Here is a 22,863-nt window from a genome sequence, read left to right on the forward strand (position 1 = left end):
TCTCTCTGTGTGTTCCCCCCTCCTCTCTCTGTGTGTTCCCCCCTCCTCTCTCTGTGTGTTCCCCCCTCCTCTCTCTGTGTGTTCCCCCCTCCTCTCTCTGTGTGTTCCCCCCTCCTCTCTCTGTGTGTTCCCCCCTCCTCTCTCTGTGTGTTCCCCCCTCCTCTCTCTGTGTGTTCCCCCCTCCTCTCTCTGTGTGTTCCCCCCTCCTCTCTCTGTGTGTTCCCCCCTCCTCTCTCTGTGTGTTCCCCCCTCCTCTCTCTGTGTGTTCCCCCCTCCTCACTCTGTGTGTTCCCCCCTCCTCACTCTGTGTGTTCCCCCCTCCTCTCTCTGTGTGTTCCCCCCTCCTCACTCTGTGTGTTCCCCCCTCCTCACTCTGTGTGTTCCCCCCTCCTCACTCTGTGTGTTCCCCCCTCCTCACTCTGTGTGTTCCCCCCTCCTCACTCTGTGCGTCCCCCCTCCTCACTCTGTGTGTTCCCCCCTCCTCACTCTGTGCGTCCCCCCTCCTCACTCTGTGCGTCCCCCCTCCTCACTCTGTGCGTCCCCCCTCCTCACTCTGTGCGTCCCCCCTCCTCACTCTGTGCGTCCCCCCTCCTCACTCTGTGCGTCCCCCCTCCTCACTCTGTGCGTCCCCCCTCCTCACTCTGTGCGTCCCCCCTCCTCACTCTGTGCGTCCCCCCTCCACTATCTGTGCGTCCCCCCTCCTCACTCTGTGCGTCCCCCCTCCTCACTCTGTGCGTCCCCCCTCCTCAATCTGTGCGTCCCCCCTCCTCACTCTGTGCGTCCCCCCTCCTCACTCTGTGCGTCCCCCCTCCTCACTCTGTGCGTCCCCCCTCCTCACTCTGTGCGTCCCCCCTCCTCACTCTGTGCGTCCCCCCCTCCTCACTCTGTGCGTCCCCCCTCCTCACTCTGTGCGTCCCCCCTCCTCACTCTGTGCGTCCCCCCTCCTCACTCTGTGCGTCCCCCCTCCTCACTCTGTGCGTCCCCCCTCCTCACTCTGTGCGCCTCCCCTCCTCTCTCTGTGCGCCCCCCCCTCCTCTCTCTGTGTGTCCCCCCTCCTCTCTCTCTCTCTCTCTCTCTCTCTCTCTCTCTCTCTCTCTCTCTCTCTGTGTGTGTGTGTCCCCCCCCTCCTCTCTCTCTCTCTCTCTCTCTCTCTCTCTCTCTCTCTCTCTCTCTCTCTCTCTGTGTGTGTGTGTGTGTGTGTGTGTGTGTGTGTGTGTGTGTGTGTGTGTGTCCCCCTCCTCTCTCTCTCTCTCTCTCTCTCTCTCTCTCTCTCTCTGTGTGTGTCCTCTCCTCTCTCTCTCTCTCTCTCTCTCTCTCTCTCTCTCTGTGTGTGTCCCTCCTCTCTCTCTCTCTCTCTCTCTCTCTCTCTCTCTCTCTCTCTCTCTGTGTCCCCCCTCCTCTCTCTCTCTCTCTCTCTCTCTCTCTCTCTCTCTCTCTCTCTCTCTGCCCCGCCCCCACTGCGGGTCCGGGGGTTAGAATAGGCCCGAGGTATTCCTGCCTGTCGTAAGAGGCGACTAAAAGGAGTCCCTCCCCCTCAAGGGGGTAGTTAGTGCCTGCGTCCGGAGACGCACGGTTCCACGACCTATCTTTGCGGTCATTTTGGTTTTTCACTTCTTCTCGTTTCTTCCTTCCTTTGGTTGGTTCCTTTCTTTGTTCTTCTCCATCTCACTGTCTTACTTACTCTTTCCCTTACCTTCTTCTCCTTGCCTTCTTCTCCTTGCCTTCTCTGGTCTCCGCCTCGGCGTTTGAGACAGTCTGTCCTCTCTCTCCCTCTCTCTCTTCATTTTCCTTTTCTTCCTTCCTCCCTGTGCGTGCCTGAAGGCTGACCCACGCGTTCGCACGCGTAGCCGGTGACGGGGTAACGCGTAATTCCCCGCCCTGGGTAGACAAGTAAGGCACGCACGTACCCCCTGGTAAAGGCCAGGCCCAGGGAGGGGTGATTGCCTGAGCTGATACCTTCTGACCATGCCGATTGGTCCCTCCGTCTGTTTCTCGGGAGGCGTGACCTGAATTGTAAACATTCACCTAAGGCGGGAGTGCCCTCTGAGAGGGTCCCCACAAGGAAGGAGCGCGCCATCGGAGACGCTGGCAATCATGGGGGATTCCTCCACAATGGATTTCTCTTCTTCTTCTCTCTCGACTTCTGCCCACAAATGGAAATTTGACCAGCCACCAGTGGCAAAAGTACTACCGCCTGCCCCACAGTTCCTCGTAGTTTCTCGATCTGAGGATGGAAAGGATTTTTCCTCTGTCAACCCTTTCGTTATCCAGAAGGGCATAGATGCCATAGCCGGATCTGTCAAGTCTTGTACCAGGTTGCGTAACGGTACCTTGTTACTAGAAACTGAGAGCGCCTTTCAGGCACAAAAATTGCTTCGGGCCACACTCCTGTACACGTTCCCTGTCCGGGTGGAGGCTCACCGCACTTTGAATTCGTCTCGTGGTGTGGTATATACTAGGTCACTCGACGGATTGACTGATGAGGAGATTCAGTCTTTACTCGCTGAGCAGGGCGTGATGGCTGTCCATAGGGTCATGAAAAAGGTCAACAATGACCTTGTACCGACCCAGACACTTTTCTTGACCTTTGATAGTGTTCAGCTGCCGTCGCGCGTCAAAGCGGGCTATGAGGTTATTTCTGTTCGCCCCTATGTCCCGACACCTACGCGCTGCTACCAGTGTCAGCATTTTAATCACACTCGCCAGTCTTGTTCCAATGCTACTAAATGTGTCACTTGTGGCAGGCATGCCCATGAGGGTGACAGTCCACCTCCGTCTCCTCGTTGTGTGAACTGTCAGGGGGATCATGCAGCGTCCTCCCGCGACTGTCCCATCTACAAGGAAGAACGCTGTATACAGGAAATTCGGGTCAAAGAGAAAGTGTCCACCTCGGCTGCTCGCAAGCTATTTGCTAGTAGGAAGCCCACGCTGCTCCCAGCGGGGAAATACAGTACTGTCCGCACCTCTCCTTGGACTACCAGGGAGGTGGCGATACAGACATGCGATCTGACCTTCAGCACTACGGTCGTCCGTTCGGCCAGTGCTAAGATCGCCCGGTCGACGTCTCCTCTTCCTCCTGTCACCCCTCAGACACAAGCACCTTCATCAGCTTCTGCCAAGACGAAGACCCAGAAATCAGATGCACGGGCCTTCAAGAAGGAACCGTCCCGTGCAGACTTCCTACGTACCTCGAACTCCCAGCCATCGTTCAATACTTCCACTAAACGACCTTCCAAGAAGGCTCATAGGAAGCACAGTTCTCCTTCTCCGCCACGGCGCATTTCTTCTCCTGCGCCACCCAGCAGTTGCCGCCCCAGGCCGTCATCCCTTTCGCCTGGCCGCACCGCTGGTAGCCGAACATCTGGCCATTCACCGGCGGAGGAAGCTCCCCCTCCCGGCCATCTTAACAAGATGGCCCAAGATGTCCGATGAACCTATAGAACCAATGGACGATGAATGTCCGCCTACTTATAGCGGCGGCAGTGCTCGCTCGAAGCCAGGCCCTCAGCGGCCTTCGAGGTGACCCCTTCTTGCATCTTCTTTTTCTTCTCACGATGGCACTTATTCACTGGAATATTCGCAGCATTCGCTCCAACCAAGAGGACTTAAAGTTGCTGCTCCGCTTGTACCGTCGGCTTGTCGTAGCCCTCCAGGAAATTGGCACACTACACCTCCGTGCGTTTTGACCTACCCCCTGTGGCAGGTATTCCGGCTCATGGAGGGGTTATGTTGCTGGTCCGGGATGATATTTACTACGATCCCATCACATTGCACACTGGCCTGCAGGCAGTTGCCGTCCGAATTACTCTTCCCACTTTTACATTTTCCATTTGTACCGTTTACACTCCATCGTCGTCTGCCGTTACCAGGGCAGACATGATGCAAATTGTTGCTCAGCTCCCTGCACCATTTTTGTTAACTGGAGACTTCAATGCCCACCATCCCCTTTGGGGCTCTCCAGCATCCTGCCTGAGGGGCTCCCTGTTAGCAGGCATTTTCAACCAGCTCAATCTTGTCTGCCTCAATACTGGCGCCCCTACTTTTCTTTCGGACACATCTAACACCTATTCCAATTTAGACCTCTCTATATGTACTACCCAACTTGCACGCCGGTTTGAGTGGTATGCACTTCCTGATACATATTCGAGCGACCACTTCCTGTGTGTGTTATCCATCTCCTGCATCATACCCCCTCTCCATGCTCAACTAGTTGGAACATCTCCAAAAGCAGACTGGGGGCACTTCTCTTCCAGGGCGACCTTTCAGGATCAAACCTTCACAAGCTGTGATAGTCAGGTCACACACATCACGGACGTCATTCTCACTGCTGCTGAATATTCCATCCCTCACACTACTTCTTCTCCACGTTACGTACCGGTCCCCTGGTGGACCGCAGCATGTAGAGACACTTTACCTGCTCGTCGACGTGCTTTACGCACGTTTAAAAGCCACCCTACAGTGGTGAATTGTATCAATTATAAAAGATTACGTGTGCAGTGTCGTCGTATTATTAAAGAAAGCAAGAAGGCCAGCTGGGCTGCTTTCACAAGCACCTTCAACAGTTTTATTCCTTCTTCTGTTGTCTGGGGTAGCCTGCGCCGGCTATCTGGCACTAAGGTCCACTCACCAGTTTCTGGCTTGACAGTCGTGAATGACGTTTTGTGGCCCCTGAGGATGTCTCCAATGCCTTCAGCCGCTTTTTCGCAGAGGTTTCGAGCTCCGCTCATTACCTCCCTGCCTTCCTCCCCCGAAAACAGGCAGAGGAGGCTAGGCCACCTAACTTCCGCTCCTCGAATCGTGAAAGTTAAAATTCCCCCTTCACCATGCGGGAACTCAAAAATGCACTTGCCCGGTCACGGTCCTCTGCTCCAGGGCCTGATTCTATACATATTCAGATGCCGAAGAACCTTTCTCCTGCGGGTAAAGGTTTCCTTCTTCGTACTTATAATCGCATCTGGATTGAGGGACATGTTCCCGCATGCTGGCGCGAGTCTATTGTTGTACCGATTCGTAAGCCGGGGAAGGACAAGCACTTGCCTTCCAGTTATCGACCCATCTTGCTTACCAGCTGTGTCTGTAAGGTGATGGAGCGAATGGTTAACTCTCGTTTGGTTTGGCTGCTCGAATCTCGACACCTACTTACCAATGTACAATGTGGATTTCGTAGGCGCTGCTCTGCTGTTGACCATCTGGTTATCTTGTCGACCTTCATTATGAATAACTTCTTGCGGAAGCGCCCGACCGCGGCTGTGTTCTTTGATTTGGAGAAGGCTTACGACACCTGTTGGAGGGCAGGCATTCTCTGCATCATGCATACATGGGGCCTTCGTGGTCGCCTCCCTCTGTTTATTCGTTCCTTTTTAAGGGATCGACAGTTCAGGGTACGTGTGGGTTCTGTCCTGTCAGACACCTTTTGCCAGGAGAATGGGGTGCCACAGGGCTCAGTTTCGAGCGTCGCTCTCTTCGCCATAGTGATCAATCCAATAATGGATTGCCTCCCAGCTGATGTATCAGGCTCCCTTTTCGTGGACGATTTTACCATCTATTGCAGCGCGCAGCGTACATGTTTCCTGGAGCACTGTCTTCAGCGTTCTCTTGACAGTCTTTACTCCTGGAGTCTCGCCAGTGTCTTCCGTTTTTCTGCCGAGAAGACGGTCTGTATTAACTTCTGGCACTACAAAGAGTTTCTCCCACCGTCCTTATGACTCGGTCCTGTTGCTCTCCCATTTGTGGAGACAACAAAATTTTTAGGTTATACATTTGATAGGAAACTTAGCTGGTCTCCACATGTGTCATATTTGGCTGCCCGTTGTACCCGTTCTCTAAATGTCCTCCGTGTTCTCAGTGGTATGTCGTGGGGAGCGGATCGAACCGTCCTACTTCACCTATATCGGTCAATCATCCGCTCCAAGCTGGATTATGGGAGCTTCTTATACTCCTCTGCGCGGCCATACATCTTACGCCGCCTCAACTCCATACAACATCGGTGTTTATGTCTTGGGATCGGAGCGTTTTATACTAGTCCCGTCGAGAATCTTCATGCTGAAGCCGGTGAATTGCCACTCACCTACCGGTGCGATATACTGCTTTGTCGGTATGCCTGTCGGCTACTGTCAATGCTAGACCACCCGTCTTATCGTTCCTTTTTTGACGACTCTCTCGACCGTCAATACGGGTTGTATGTCTCTGCCCTGCTACCCCCAGGAGTTCGCTTTCGTTGCCTTCTTCAACACCTTGATTTTTCACTCCCTGCAACCTTTAGAGTGGGCAAGAACCACACGCCACCTTGGCTCCAGGCTCAGTTTCGCGTTCACCTTGACCTCAGCTCGCTCCGAAAGGAGGTTACCCCCGGTTCGGTATACCATTCCCATTTTGTCGAACTTCGTTCGAAGTTCATTAATATGACCTTCATTTATACAGGTGGCTCTAAGACCAATGACGGGGTCGGGTGTTCTTTTATTGTCGGGGCACAAAGTTTCAAATACCGGCTCCATGGCCATTGTTCGGTCTTCACAGCTGAGCTCTTTGCCCTCTACCAGGCTGTTATTTACATCTGCGGCCACTGACATTCTGCTTCTGTCATCTGCTCCGATTCCCTGAGCGCCATCCGGAGCCTCAGTGATCTGTATCCGGTTCACCCTTTCGTGCACCGGATCCAACGCTCTCTTCAGCAGCTGGTGGACGACGATTCTCCGGTTAGCTTTATGTGAGTTCCTGGCCATGTCGGTATCCCTGGGAACGAAGCTGCAGATGCCGCGGCAAAGGCTGTGGTCCTCCAGCCTCGGACAGCTTCTTGTTGTGTCCCTTCATCAGATTGTAGCAGGGTCATTTGTCGGCGCATTTTATCGCTGTGGCATGCCGATTGGGCTGCACTTATGGACAACAAGCTTCGGGCCTTGAAACCTCTTCCCGCAGCTTGGACGTCCTCCTCACGCCCTTCTTGGCGGGAGGAGGTCGTTTTGGCCCGGTTATGAATTGGACACTGCCGGTTCAGCCATCGCCATCTGCTGACGGCTGCGCCGGCGCTGTTCTCCTCCCCCCTCTTGCCTCCTCCCCCCTCCGGCCTCAACACCCCCCAACCTCCGGCCTCAACACCCCCCCACCCTCCGGCCTCCCCCTCATCCTCCATTCGGCCCCTCTCACCCCTTTGCCAACCACCTATCCTACCTCATCACTGTCATCTCTGCTCTCTCCTCTCTCCTCACCCCCCCCCCCCCCCACCCACTTTCCGTGGCTAATGATTACTCGGTTATAGCATATCACTGTATTTGTGGTGATTGATGACTTGGGCTTCATGTGAGCCCTGATACACATGGGTCAGAATAGTCTTGCATCAGCAGTCTCACTGAAAGGAGGAAGTTGTTCGTGGTGTCTGTGTCTCTATGCTGGCTATAGCCCTGTAGATGCATGAAGCAGATTACTTTAGTGTCTCTTGGTGGAAGCAAGTCACTCCTCTGCTGGACTCCATATTTGGTCTCCGACCATTTGCTGTCCCTTTTCCTACTAAAACATAGCTGACACTTCTTCCATGGAGCACCTTCAAATTCTAAGTCATTGCTTTTGTGTGGATATATGAAATGTGAAATCTACAAAGGTAGACTAAATACAAGAAATGAATTACTTGTGTCATGAAATTCCCAAAAATGTTTTTACATTTTTTTTTAAAATGTTGTGAGAACACACAATGTTGCGAGAACAACTTCAGTGTTGAAATCAGAGAGGGTACATTTGAAACTGAAATTAAATTCCTATAAATTATTTACATTTATTTGTATGTATAAGTTACACGTGTGACTTCTGTAATTTTACTGGGGCTTGTTTTATTCATAAGTAACTTAGCACTAGTTGTGCTTTGCTCGCGTATTCTGTATGGCCTGCAGATAATTTCTTTTTATTTAATTGAAGTTTTATGTTGTTCATTAATTGCAACACCTTCCAACGTTTTCATGCTGATTAAAGCCAGATAACCATGGTTTTTTTCACATGTACTTTTGACTAAAGAGCAAGCTGGAGTCTAAAGTTCTTTTTAATCATGCCTTTCGCATTCTTGTGGGGATGTTTCCATAGCAACTTTCATCATTTAACGAATATTCCCTTATATCTAACTGAGAAGTGAAATACTAATTTTCATAAATTTAGCTTTAATTTTTTTAGTGTAACAAAAGATTTTCTTAAAAATTTTAATTTCCTATTGCGCTCCCTTAGGGGTTGAATTCCCAGGAACACTGAAACATCAATTTTTTTTTATTTGTAACTGAGAATTCAAATATCAGTTGTCATAGATGTCTCCTTAAATTGATTTAGTAGCTCTTCAGTAATAATTTATTTTCAAAAAAACTTTCACCCAATATTTTACCCCTTAGTGTTTGAAATTCCAAAAATGCTGAAACACACATTTTTTTCTGACTGAGAAACCAAATACCAGTTTTCGTTGTTCTAACTTCAAAATTCCCTTAATAGCAACATACTTTCAAAAAGCCTTTCATCCTCTATTTCATTCCCTTACGAGTGAAATTCGGATAATACTTTCGTAAATAATGGCTACAGTATAAGATCCATTCACTCTCCAAATTTCAAGTTTCTATTCTTAGTGATTTATATTGTGTGATGACGAGTCAGTGAATCAGTATAACCCCACTCGGGGTTACTTTTCCAAGAACAGTGAAACATATTTTTTCATCACCAAAAAGGCAAACACCAATTTTCAAAGATTTGGCTTTAAAAATGCTTTTATAATGAAATATTTTCATAAAAACTTTCATCCCTCATTTCACCCCCATAGGGGCTGGATTTCCAAAAACAGTGAATCACATACTTTTTTATTTCTAACTGAGAATCCAAATTTAAATTTTCATGGACTTAGCTTTAAAAATGCTTTCATAATAAAATATTTTCGTAAAAAATCTCATCCCCTGTTTCACCCCGTTAGGGGTTCAGTTTTCAAAAACACTGAAAGGCATACTTTTTTTATTTGTTACTGAGAAGTCAAATTCATAGGTGTAGCTTGAAAAATACTTTAGTTGTTCTTTAATAAGGATATATTTTCAAGAAAAGCTTTCATCCACTGTTTCATCCCCCCCCCCCCTCTCCCTCCATTGGGTTAGATTTTTTAAAAGGCATTTCATCCCATTTTTAACTCTCTTAGGGTTTGAAATTCTTAATACAATAGTACAAGATCACACCTCCAAATTTCAAGTTTTTGCCCTTAGCAGTTTGGGCTGGTTGATGAAGAGTCAGTCAGTCATTCAGGACATGCCCTTTTATGTACAGGGATTACAAATTGCTCATCTGAAACCATTCACTGTCTCCATTTCCCACTACAACATACGGTAACTGTTCTGCTAAGAGTTTGACAAGTTTTTGGAATTGTATAACTTAAAATTGTCAATAGCTCCGCCTGACTGTTGCAACTGAACTGGGAAAAAAAGGGATGGTAATCTCAGTCAGTATGGCTAATTGACATTTAGAACTTTCTTCCATAATTTTAAATCAATTCATTTGTATGCTGCAAAATTTATTGTTTTAAAGAGAATAATGTAGTCAGTAATACCAAATTAAAGATGAGATAAAAGTTACATGGTATTAAGGAAATATTTTGAAAGTGTGGCACCTGTAGATTACATTCTAATAAACGCAAATATACTTAATATTTATAAATCTTCAGTCAAATGAAAGAGCTGGATATGGTTTAAAGTAAAAAGCATTATAAATGCTACTTAGAGATATAGTTGTGAGACAATGTGCTACATGTAACTAATTACTGTAATGTCATTGTACTCCCAGTGATGCACAGTTATGTTGTTTCAAATAAGAAGCATTTCTGAACAGATAGAAATATATGCTTCTCTATGAGTAATATAGATTATCTGCCATCTTCCCGGATTATCATAAAAGACAATAGATAATCTTGTGTTGCTTATATAAGTTTGACTGCAGAAAAGAGATATAAAAATGAAAAGGCAACATTTTCATCTTTTATATTGGCTACAAAGTAAAGAAACAGCAGTGGTAGTGGAAGAAGAGAGAAAATATAGACAAAACTTTTTTGTTAGTATTATTGCAAAAACATGTAACATGTTTTCTTCTATTTTGCTGCAGGTACATATACATTCCTTGCCGTGGAAACGATTCGAGCTTGATTAAGAAATTGGGTGCATCATTTGTATGCTTTATATTCATATATTTGTGGCACAACACATATGACTACGTTCTGATTTGGTCTGTTCTCAATTTCATTGGACTAACAGTGGAAGGAATATGCAGAAGTGTTGCTCACTCATCAACATATCAAAAGCTTGAGGTAAGCACTTTCATTGCTCTGTGTAACTGTATAGTATCAAACACAAGCATGTACTACACACGTTATCGCACAGTATGTGCTATTGTGCACAGAACCTATTAACATATTATGAAACCTGTGCAATCTGATAAATTATTCACTGATTTTCTGTAGAAAGTTTTATTTTGTATTCAAGAATTTTCTTCCGCAACATTCCACCCTTTCCAAGGCTTTGCAGATGTGGAAAACTACACTGGTTCTTGTCGCTTATTGAATCTGTTAGTGACAGCAACAGTATGCTGAGCCATTCTGGTTGTGTAGGCTAAGGGTTATATTAACAAAAACAGGATGATTACACACTTGAAACTGTGCATTGCACAAAAGTTAGAATTGTTTAAAGACCACAGTTCTTTGCTAGGCATGGCCCAACCTTCACACTGATTTACCTATCCAGTTAGAAGGAGACCTACAGACCCTAAACAATGATGCAGCTTGATGCTCTTCACATTGCCAGAGAGAGAAAATTCTAGGACTGTAGTATATGCAGGGCTGGGACCTTGCATATTCGGCCACCACATTTGTGGATACCCTTCATTGGCTAGATACAGCCCCTACTGTACCTTGGAAGATTGTCAACAGAAGAGACACGGAGCTGTTTACCACAAAGCCTTCTGCTGATGTCACAGCATCTGGGGGCACAAGCATGGTGTGCAGGTCATGGTAAACAGCGCTGTAGTCTCGGCCATCTGTTCACATGTGCACACTCGTGTGACCACATCGCACAGTACCTGTATTCCACTGTGGACATGTACTTAAGTTACTGCTCAGCTCCTAGACAGCCAGTTCCACCCAGGGCTCTGGACCAACAGTTCCACTCCTTTGAGTATATGCTGTGGACCACAATGCTGTTATCCCTCCGACAGTTCTGTCTCACGCCCTCCCCAGGATCAAAGCTGTTATCAATATGTCAGCCACTCTGGGAGCGCCCGCTTCCTCAGCTTAGTGGCAACCACCAATCATCATTCCAGGACATCTAAGTTGTATTCAGGAGTGAACCTTTGTCCTCTAAACCTGTAGTGATTGTGAATTTCATTAAAGGTTAATTAAAAGAGTTATTACTGAAAAGCACCCATACCAATTACCATCTTCCGCTGTGCGACTCAGCTAAGGGTCCTTCAAGCCTGTCTGAGATTTGAACACTCAACTTGGGGATTTATAACCTAGTAGCACTTACCCAGTTAGTCACACAGTTGTAATTATACTGAATTAGTAGTTACAATGACAAAATTGCGTCTCCAGAATGACTATGAAACAGAAACAATTGGAATACAAAATTTGGATGAGAAGTGTGGCATATTTTGTAGCTTAACGTTCTCTTTCTTGTTTTCCGTCCTTTTTCCATTTCCACCTTTCAGACAAGGTAGAGAGTATCGAGGCACACATGTAATAAGGTATAGCAAAGCTACAAAACAGATTCTTCAGAGACCACTACCAGTCAAAGTTATTTGGTTAACAGTTGGTTAATATTGCAACAAATTGCAAGCTATGACTTCATCTTCAGAAAAAGTACGGCAATACCAAAAATTTAACATGAATATACAAGGAACTTAAAGCTGTTTCCTATTTTTATATGCTGTGACTTCCTTCAGAGAAGTGAAACCCAGATGAGGGAGTGATTACTTCAAATGTTTGGTCTGCTGTTAACATGGAAGAAGCATATTCACTGTCATCCACTGCTGTGCCTAACTGGATTTTTGTTGTTTTATGTTTATAAACATTTAAAGAACAATTATGACACACTGGAAGTACTTTCAGATTAAAGGAGACCACTCACCGAACAGCAGAAGCTTTGAGGTGCTGATGGGCAGATAAAAATAAATCAGTAAATAAATAAATCAGTAAATTAATAAATCAGTAAATAAATAAATCAGTAAATAAATAAATAAAATTGCTAGCTTCCAGAGTAATCCTTTCTGGACCTATACTAGCTTGAGAACACGCGTACACACACAAGCACGCATGTGCGCTCGCTCATGTCCATTCATACATATGCGCAGGCCCCTACATGATGCGACCTGGATGAACAGTGGGTGGATTGTGCGGGTATTTCAATTTAGTCTGCCACAGGGATATGATCTATACGGCAAGAGGTTGGGAGTGGGTGTGTTATAGGAATGGACTAGGATGTTGGTGGGTTGGGTGGGTGATGGCACACCATTTTGGGGGGGGGATAATGATCTTGGGTAGTTCATCCCTCACTTCAGAAGCATGAGTGATAACCAGACCTCTGACAAAGGATAAGATTCAGTTGTTGCAGTCTAGAATAATACTGGCTGATTATTGGGGTGGTGGGAGGATTTGGGATGTGTGAGGATATAGCACTGGTAATCTATAAGGAGCATTCAAAAAGAAATAAGGTGTAGTCTGGAATGCACAAACTGCTCACAGGAGGGTAATATCATGGCTATGTAACGAGGTGTGGTTCCGGGCAGAGCATGGAAACTCACAGCCCGTCGCTTCAGGGTATGCATGCACGTCATGTGACTGTACAGAGCTAGCAGCAGCAGGCTTCAACCATCCAACACTACCAGTCGCATCACAAAACAGCGACAAAAAGAGGCGTAAAAAGAAGAGCAAAGAGGTGTTGTTCATTTTCTGACAGCAGAAGGAATAGGAGCAATAGAAATTCATCGACGAATGTCACAAGTGTATGACGAACACTACACGTCCCTTGCAGGGTCAAGGCGTGGTACAAGTGCTTCAGGGAAGGACAGGTGTCATTAGCCGATGATGCACAGTCTGGAGCTGACATTCTTCTTTGACCAAGATGGCCCGCTTCTGCAGCACGGGACGACAGTGAATGGCCAGTGTTACTCGCGAATCTTGACCACCCTTCACCAAGCAATCAAACCAAAACGACCAAGCAGTCTCACCTGTGGTGTCATTCTGTTACACGCGAATGCAAAGCCTCACATGGCCAACAGAGTTGCAGGACTCCTGCAGAAATTCAAATGGGAGGTTCTTGGCCACCATCCGTACAGTCTGGACCTCTCTCCCTGTGATTACACTATTTCTGGTCCCCTTAAAAAGGCTCTGAGGGGCAAATGATTCACCTCAGATGACGATGTCTAGCTGCACGTGCAGAATTGGTCAACATAGCAGCCCTGGGAATTTTATGAGACTGTGGGACTAGTTTCTCAACAGCCAGAGTCAGTATGTCTAACATACAGGTACTGGTTTCTGTAATTATGCCTCTGGCTCATTTCTTTTTGAACACAGTTTATATTTGTGGTCTTGGTTTGGGGGATAGTGCCTGTCTGTGAAGGGCTTCATGAGACCTTCAGCACGCCGAGCACAGGAGTTTTCGTCACTGCAGATACGTTGTTGAAGGGTGGCTGGGCTGTTTTAGGGGGATATTTTGAAGTGAAAGGGATGGCAGTTGTCAAAATGCTGTTGGTGGGTTTAATGTGAACAGAGATGTCGATGGGGCCATCAGAGAGGTGGTGATCAACGTCTAGGAAGGTGGCACATTATATTGTGAAGGACCTGGTAAAGTGAATGGTAGATGATGATGTTGAGTTGGTGAACGAATGAGGATAGGATGTGTTGACCCTGAGTCTACCATGAAGATATCATCAATGAACCTGAAGCAGATTAGGGATCAGAGTTTTGAGAGGCTAAGAAGGATTCCTCTAGATGACTCATAAACAGATTGGCATAGGAGGATACCATTCCAGTGCCCAAAGCTATGACACAGATTTGTTCATATACATTTCACTCAAAGGAGCAGTAGTTGTGTGTCAGGAAAAGGTTGGTAAAGTGTACGAGAACTGAGGTGGTATGTTTGAAGTCTGAAGGACATTGGGGGAGGTAGCTTTTGACAGCAGCAAGTCCATGGACATGAGTGCTACTGATGTGTTGAGAGTGGGCATCAACAGTGAAGAGTAGGGATCCTAGAAGTAAAGGGGTGGGGATGGCGAGGAGTTGGGGGAAGGTAGTGATTAGTATGTTTGTGATATGGGAGGCTAGTTTTTACATAATTGGTTGGAAGTGTTGGACAACAAGAGCAGAAATTCTTTCATTGGGAGCACAATAGCTAGCTACAGAGGGAAGGAGGTTACACTTGACTTTTGGGATGGGATCACTATGAGAGAGCTTGATGGTAGAGGAGTCAGACAGTTGGCAGAGGCCTACCGTCAGGTATTCAATGTGACTCATCATGGCAGTGGTAGTGGTCTGTAGGATGGATGATTCGATCAGGATCTGTTTTCAGGTTGTATGGCTGTACTTTGTTGTGCTAAAAGATTAGCATTCTTAGGCAGGGACCAGGTGGTGGAGGGGGAGGCCAAATTGAAGATAAGGAATTCTTGGAAGGTGATGCAAGTGCTAACATGGGAGAGGGGAGGGTCGCGATTGGATGGCGGTATGAACAGTGAGAGAGAAGCTTCGGTGTTGGGATAAGGTTGGCTTTGATTGGAGGGATTGGTGGCAAGGAAGTGTTTACACTGTAGGGATTAGAAGGAGGAGAGTAGGTCTTTGACAGTTCCAACGTGGTTAAACTGTGGTACGGGGCTGAAGGCAAGTTCTTTGGACAGGACTGATTTTGGGTTTGGTAGAGTTCTTGGTTTTATGGAGGGAGTTTTGGAGGATGTGATAAATTGAAAAGGTCAACTACAGGTTTAGGTGCAATGAGGTTTGCCGAAAGGGTTCACTGTGAGTAGGGCGAGTGCTTATGGATAGTGGTGCCCCAAGGCAGGAGTAGGTTGGATAAATTATAGAGGTGGTGTCTGGAATGCTCCTTCAGGTGATGGAGTGAGACGGTTTCAATTTCAGAGGTGTGGTGTATGTTGCAAGCATTGCACAGTAACAGCATGTTGAGAATGGAGTAGAGGTGATTTGTGGTCTGTGTCATGGAGAGGTGCTTCTGCAGTATCAGGTTGATGATGCATAGGGACTGATGAGGGTAGTTGTGAAAGGAGGGGTGGGAGCCAGAGATAGGGATTTTTATGATTAGGCAATTGAAGGAAGGAGGGATTCCATTGCTTAGACAGAATTTAAGGAACAGGATGTGGGACTGGGTTTTAGTAAGGAACACGGATGTTTTTATGAGCTGGTAAAGATTAATGAATTAGGGGTCCGTTGGGGTAGGGATGGTGTTACGGGAAATGACATGAGAAATGGATGAGTGAAAGCGTTCGGTGGCTGTAATGGGAATTGGATAACTAAGTGTGAGTTTGGAGAGTGTAAAGAGTGGAATAAATTGTGCAGGAAGCAATAGGATGGTGGTTTTCTGACATCAGAATATTTGATTACACCTAAGTTATTGTCACACACAGGAAAGAAGAAAGAAAGAAAGAAAGAAAGAATAAAATATTGCTTGGAGCAAAGTTTGAGGAAGGGTGGTTGGATTCGCAGGTGAAATGTAATGGTTAGTTGCTGGAAATTTTAATAAATATGACCTGGTGGGCAGGTAGTATATAGAAAATGCATTCATAATGGCTGCTTCCAATGCTACAAGGTGTCACAAAAGTCACACGCGATGATGTTGGTCAGAACTGCCAAGTGTTTGCATAACATAGGTGAGAGGAAAACTTAGGAAAAGACACAGATGGAGAATACAGGAGTGACGGAGTAGATGTACATTACAAGAAAGCAAGAAAGGAGGTTCAGGAAGGAAGAGAGCTACTAGGCAGTATAAATGTAATAGGAAAGATATGGTAAAATGTAAATACTTTAGGATAAAAGGAGACAACTCACCGAAAAGTGGAAGAATTGATTCATCAATAGGCATATAAAAAAGAAAAGCTTCCTAACTTTGCGTAATTCTTTTTTTAACTAGAGTAAAGTACACAAGGACACACAGAAAATGTGCACACATATTCAAGCTTGTGCCACCACTTAGCACTGGCTGACTGAACAGTCCCAAAAGTCAGTCACCAAAATCCAGAACCCAAGTAAACTCAAAACATTGTTGTTAACCATTCCACCAAGGACCTCATTCTCACAGAAGTTCGAGTCCTATCCAAAGGCCTTACCTTCAGCCCCACACCCAAATGTAACCATGTTGGATTTGTTAGAGACTCCTCCCACCTAACTGCCCCCTGGTCTTCTTCCAGAAATTCCTTACCTGCAACATGGGCTCACCATCCTTCTCCAGGGAACTTCCTAACACCCACCATTCAGCAGAGGGAAAGGACAGCTATACACAGTCTCAAAACAGATCCTAACCTAATCATCCTCACTATAGACAGACACTTCACGACTGGCGTGACGAGTTGCAGTGACTACCTTGCAGGAGGCCTCTGCCAGTTGTCTGACTTACCCACCTACAAAATCTACCAAAGTGATCCCATCCCGGAAGATCAACATAGCTTGTAGTCCCTGCTTAAAGGTTTAGGCCCTTCCTAGAATCTCTGCTCTGAATCCATTTTCCTCCTCATCCCTGTGGTACCCAACATGCCCACCTTCTAGATGCTCCCCAAAATTCACAAACCCAACAAGCCTGGATGCCCCATCGTAGCTGGTTATTGTGCCGACCACTGAATGGATTTCAGCCTTCATTGAGCAACACCTCCCACCAACTGCCCGTAATCCAGGCTCCCACATTGAAGATACCAACCATATCCTTCACCGACTCTCTGCTGTCCCTACCCCTTTACCTTCTGGATCCCTCTCATCACAGTTGATGACACTTCCCAATACACCAGCATCTCTTATGCCCATGGCCTTTCTGCTGTCAAAACTTCTCTTCCAGCATCCTTCAAACTCCAGCCTCATTCTAAAAATGCAATCTAAGGAGATAAGAAAAAGATGGGAAGAGTACATTAACAAACTATTAAATGTGAAAAACAAAAATCAAACAATGGAAAATCCAGGATGGAATGTAACAACATTATGAGAAGGAAAGTTGCTACTCACTATATAGTAGAGATGCAAGAGTCACAGTTAGGCACAACAAAGAGACTCCCACAATTGTAGCTTTCAGCCGTTAAGGGTCTGTCGACAATAGACTGACATATGAGAGTGGTGTCTAGGTGTGGGTAAGGAGGAGGCTGGAGCTGGGAGGGAGAGGGATAGTATGGTGGGGGAGGCGGACAGGAAAGTGCTGCAGGTTAGACTGAGGGCAGGGGAGTGGTCGGGGGGGGGGGGGGGAGTAGTGGAAAAGGAGAGAAATAAAAAGACAGTGTAGTAGTGGAAGTGGTCTTGTAGTGCTAGAATGGGAACAGGAAAGGGGCTGGATGGTTGAGGACAGTGACTAACGAAGGTTGAGGCCAGGGGGGTTATGGGAATGTAGGACGTATTGCACAATTCAGAAAAGCTGGTGTTGGTGGGAAGGATCCAAATGGCACAGGCTGTGAAGTAGTCATCGAAATGTAGGATATCATGTTTGACAGCATGTTGATGGCCACAGTTTTTCGGTGGTCATTTATGTGGACAGACAGCTTGTTGGTTGTCATGCCTGTATAGAATGCACATCGGTTGCAGCTTAGTTTGTAGACCACATGACTGGTTCCGCAAGTAGCCCTGCCTTTGATGGGGATGGGTGATGTTAGTAACCAGACTGGAGTAGATGGTGGTGGGAGGATGTATGGGCCAGGTCTTGCATGTAGGTCTATTACAGAGGTATGAGCCAGGTATTGGGGGCAGGGGTTGTGGAAGGATGGATGAGTATATTGTGTAGGTTCAGTGGACGGTGGACTACCACTGTGAGAAGCGTGGGAAGGATAGTGGGCAGGACATTTCTCATTTCAGAACACAACGAGAGGTAATCGAAACCCTGGCAGAGAATGTAATTCAGTTTCTCCACTCCTGGGTGGTACTGAGTTATGAGGGGAATGCTCCTCTGTGGCAGGGCGGTGGGACTTTGGGAGGTGGTGTGAGACTAGAAAGATAAGGCACTGAAGATTTGTCTTTGTAAAAGATTGGGAGGATAATTATGGTCAGTGAAGGCTTCAGTGAGACCCTCAGTATATTTCAAGAGGGACTGCTTGTCACTGTAGACGTGATGATCACAAGTGGCAAGGCTGTACGGAAGGGACTTCTTGGTATGGGATGGGTGGCAGCTGTCAAAGTGGAGCTATTGCTGGTGGTTAGTAGGTTTGATATGGACAGAGGTACTGATGCAGCTGGCTTTGAGATGGAGGTCAACATCTAGGAAGGTGGCTTGTTGGTTTGAGTAGGACCAGGTGAAGCAGATGGGGAGAAGTTGTTGAGGTGCTGGAGGAATGTGGATAGGGTGCCCTCACCTTTGCTCCAGATAGCAAAGATGTCATCAATGAATCTGAACCAGATGAAGGATTTAGATGTTAGATGCATACGGATGCAGAAATGTGTGCGTGAAGAGTGGGTAAAGGGAATAATAATTCCATTGTTCAAGAAGGGAGACGGAAAAGTATGAAATAACTATTGAGGGATTACAGTCATATCACAAGTGCTAAAAATGGTACACAGCATACTTGAAAGAAGGTTGAGGAGAGAGGGGAGAGGATTGGAAGATCATTTAAAAGAGAAGAACTATGGTTTTTGATGTGGTGGATCAATAGTGGACCCTATCTTTGGTATGACTTTTGATGGAAAGGCATTGAAAGTATGGGAAGGATGTGGTGATGACATTGCTTGACATAACAAAGGCTTATGATAGTGTCCTCGGAGAAGAGGTATGGGAAACTTCAGCGAGAAGGGGAGATGGAAAACAAACAGCTGAAATTCTTCAAGTAGTGTATGAAAAAAGCTTCATCTGTACCAGCCCCAAGTTGGAAGAACCGATAGATACGGGAATGTTCTGGGATTGAGAGAAGCAAGTGTGATGTCACTATTATTATTTATAATGGTGATGGATAAAATAGGGAAAGTGACTAAAGAAGCTCATAGAGGAAGGAAGATGAAGTTATTTCTATTTGCTAATGATATTTTGGTGTGGAGAATCAACTGTAAGGATGTACAAGAACAAATAGTCATCTTAAATTAAAAATCAGGAAATAAGGAATGAAATGCAGTATGGAGAAAAGCAATACTATGGTGGTAACCAGAGGAGACAGAGAAGCAAGGAACAAACTAATATTACATATTTAAAGTTAACTATAAATACCTAGGAAGTGTGATGCTGGAGAACGCAAAGTTAGCAAAAGGCTACAACAAGCAATGCACTCTACCAATGTGTGAGGATTTAGTCTGAGAAGGGGAAGTGCCAATGAAGTGAAAGGAAGTGCTGTAGATGATGTTCTTTATACCTACACCGACATGCATCAGAGACCTGGACAATGACAAGAATAGAGGAGAGTGTAGGCTTCAAACCAGTGAGATGAGATTCCTAAGAACTAAGAGTATGTTAGGGAAACGGGGGAGAGACCGAGAAGATAGGAATGAAATAGGAGTAGAAAAGCTGAATGAGACACTTGAGAAGAACAGGTTAAAATGGTTTGGACACAAGAGAATGGAAAATGAAAGAATTAAAAAAAAAAAAAAAGAAAAGGTGGAGGCCAAGTTTTAGGGCAAGAGGGAGATCTAGAGCAAGACGGATCTATTCGATGAAGACCAGTTTAAAAAGGAGAACAAAACCATTATAGGAGAATAATGGTGGAAAGATGAGAGGAAAGTAGAGAAGTACCATAAATGTCACAACCCAGCCTGATGCCGGATAAAGGCAAACAAAGAAGATTATGATGATGATAATGATGATGATGATGATGATGATGATGATGATGAGACTAAGGTGCAAGGCATGCCTAATCCACCCATCCACCCTGTCACAGGCTTACCCAGTCCCATCAGTGGCCTGGCCACCTCTCAAAAGCAGAAATGTTATATACCACTCTGCTGCAAGCACTGCACATCAGTATGACTACCAACCAGTTGTCCACCAGAATGAATGGCCACTACAAAACTGTTAGCAAGTACAAAATTGACAGTGCAGTGGTACTACATGTAGGTAAACACAACATCCTCAGTTGTAATGCCTGCTTCACAACCTGGACCATCTGGATCCTATTTGCCATGACCAGCTTCTCTGAACTACGCAGGTGGGTGTTATCTTTGTAACACATCCTTCACTCCAGTAATCATCCTGGCCTCAGTCTCCAGCCCCCACTGTCCCTGCACCTTCCACGTAACAGTTTCCCCGTCCTCTGCCCAGTCAACACCTCTAAATTTATGTCCTCATGTTACCTTCAGTGTGTGCTGCTCTCCACACTCTCCAAACAAACTTGTGCCACATTCCTAGCCTGTGTAACTGCCACCTCTCCGTCCTGCATTCTTAGCTGACAAAACAGCTGTCTCCCTCTGAGCCGCTAGCTACCCACCCCCAATCCCCCTCCCTGCCTTCTGCCTCTCACTCCTTGTAACCACCCCATCCAACACAACCCATACTCCAACCTACTCTACATGCTGAAAACATGTACTGGCACTATTCATTCAGCGCGCGCACACACACACACACACACACACACACACACACACACACACACACACACACACACACTCACACACGGAGGGAGGGAGGGAGGGAGGGAGGGAGGGAGGGAGGGAGGGGGGGGAGGTAGAGAGGGGGGGGGGTGAGTAGTGTCCTTTAATACAAAGATATTTGCATTCTACCAGAAATCCCTGCAACACGTAAGACACTTCTTTATTGTTATTAAGGGTTTAAAAAATTGGCATTTGAGATGACGTGTGCCTCAGAATTTGAAAACGCAGAATTACCTAATAAATTCTATTTCATTGTGAATTGCATCCAGTTTTTTCCAGAGATAGTTCGAAATAGCATTATTTTCTGCATATAAAGCAAATTTTTGATTACTGGTGTTGCATGTCATCTGGTCAAGCACAGTTTAGAAAGGTAATGTGTGTAAGAATGTGTTTGCAAAATAAAAAGTTCATGAAAGTAGTGAAGTATCAGTGCACTCGATGCTCCGGTCCCATACCAGTTGCGAGCAGTTGAATATTCTGTGTAACATACATGCAGAGTAATGTACCATAGGACTTAGCTGTGGCAACTAGCATGTTGGAACAATGAAATGTATACACTTGTTTGACAGCTGAAGATTATAATTTCATATAATGCACACATTTCTATGTGTCAGTTTTAGGGGGCGGATGTTTTGCACAGTGGTTGTATCAGATCCCAGCAGAGATCAGGCCTGAACACACTCATTTAAGACACTGTCAGTTTCAGCAAGCACTACCCTTGACTAAGTGGCTGTTAACCGGTGAAGACCAAATAGATAAAAAAAATGAAATGAGTGAAGAGGCCAGAGTTTTATTTGCCGCTCGCAACAAGCACAACAAGAGAAGGGAACAATTAACTCTATGACCATGTCAGTTCTCTGCTTTTGCAGCAACAGGGAAAAAGGGTTTAGGCTAGCTTCCTTGCAAAAGGGACGTGGCGCTTGTTTCCCTGCCCCATTCCTCTCCGCTCTGATGTTCTTACAGTAATTTGTTAACGCTCACTGCCAACTGCCAGTTTATAGTGTCCACACTTCGCACTACAACAACTGAAAAACAAAACATGTCAATGTGTTTTGACCAAGTTCGAAATATTCCCATAAAATGTGAATAGAGTTACTTTTGGTTCTACGCTAAAAACTTTATTGACTCTATCTACATCCATACTCCGCAAGCCACCTGATGGTGTGTGGTGGAGGGTATGTTGAGAACCTCTATCGGTTCTCCGTTCTATTCCAGTCTCGTATTGTTCGTGGAAAGAAAGATTGTCGGTATGCCTCTCTGTGGGCTCTAATCTCTCTAATTTTATCCTCATGGTCTCTTCGCGAGATATACGTAGGAGGGAGCAATATACTGCTTAACTTCTCGGTGAAGATATGTTCTCGAAACTTCAACAAAAGCCCATACCGAGCTACTGAGCGTCTCTCCTGCAGTGTCTTCCACTGGAGTTTATCTATCATCTCCGTAATGCTTTTGCGATTACTACATCTACATCTACATCTATACTCCGCGAGCCACCTTACGGTGTGTGGCGGAGGGTACTTATTGTACCACTATCTGATCCCCCCTTCCCTGTTCCATTCACGAATTGTGCGTGGAAAGAACGACTGCTTGTAAGTCTCCGTATTTGCTCTAATTTCTCGGATCTTTTCGTTGTGATCATTACGTGAGATATATGTGGGCGGTAGTAATATGTTGCCCATCTCTTCCCGGAATGTGCTCTCTCGTAATTTCGATAATAAACCTCTCCGTATTGCGTAACGCCTTTCTTGAAGTGTCCGCCACTGGAGCTTGTTCAGCATCTCCGTAACGCTCTCGCGCTGACTAAATTTCCCCATGACGAATCGCGCTGCTTTTCGCTGGATCATGTCTATCTCTTCTATTAATCCAACCTGGTAAGGGTCCCATACTGATGAGCAATACTCAAGAATCGGACGAACAAGCGTTTTGTAAGCTACTTCTTTCGTCGATGAGTCACATTTTCTTAGAATTCTTCCTATGAATCTCAACCTGGCGCCTGCTTTTCCCACTATTTGTTTTATGTGATCATTCCACTTCAGATCGCTCCGGATAGTAACTCCTAAGTATTTTACGGTCGTTACCGCTTCCAATGATTTACCACCTATGGCATAATCGTACTGGAATGG

At 46.0% G+C, this 22,863-nt stretch overlaps 1 protein-coding gene across 1 annotated transcript in view; it reads left to right on the forward strand.

Annotated features, from left to right (window-relative positions):
* LOC126481054 (protein-cysteine N-palmitoyltransferase Rasp) overlaps positions 1 to 22,863 on the forward strand; it is a 182,436-nt gene that overhangs the window by 114,369 nt on the left and 45,204 nt on the right. The window contains exon 7 of the mRNA XM_050104534.1: positions 10,099 to 10,300. Coding sequence (XP_049960491.1) covers positions 10,099 to 10,300 — 202 coding nt within the window. The remainder of the gene's footprint in view (positions 1 to 10,098; positions 10,301 to 22,863) is intronic.

This window comes from Schistocerca serialis, chromosome 5 (assembly GCF_023864345.2).
Source record: "Schistocerca serialis cubense isolate TAMUIC-IGC-003099 chromosome 5, iqSchSeri2.2, whole genome shotgun sequence".
In the NCBI taxonomy this organism is placed as follows: Eukaryota; Metazoa; Arthropoda; class Insecta; order Orthoptera; family Acrididae; genus Schistocerca; species Schistocerca serialis.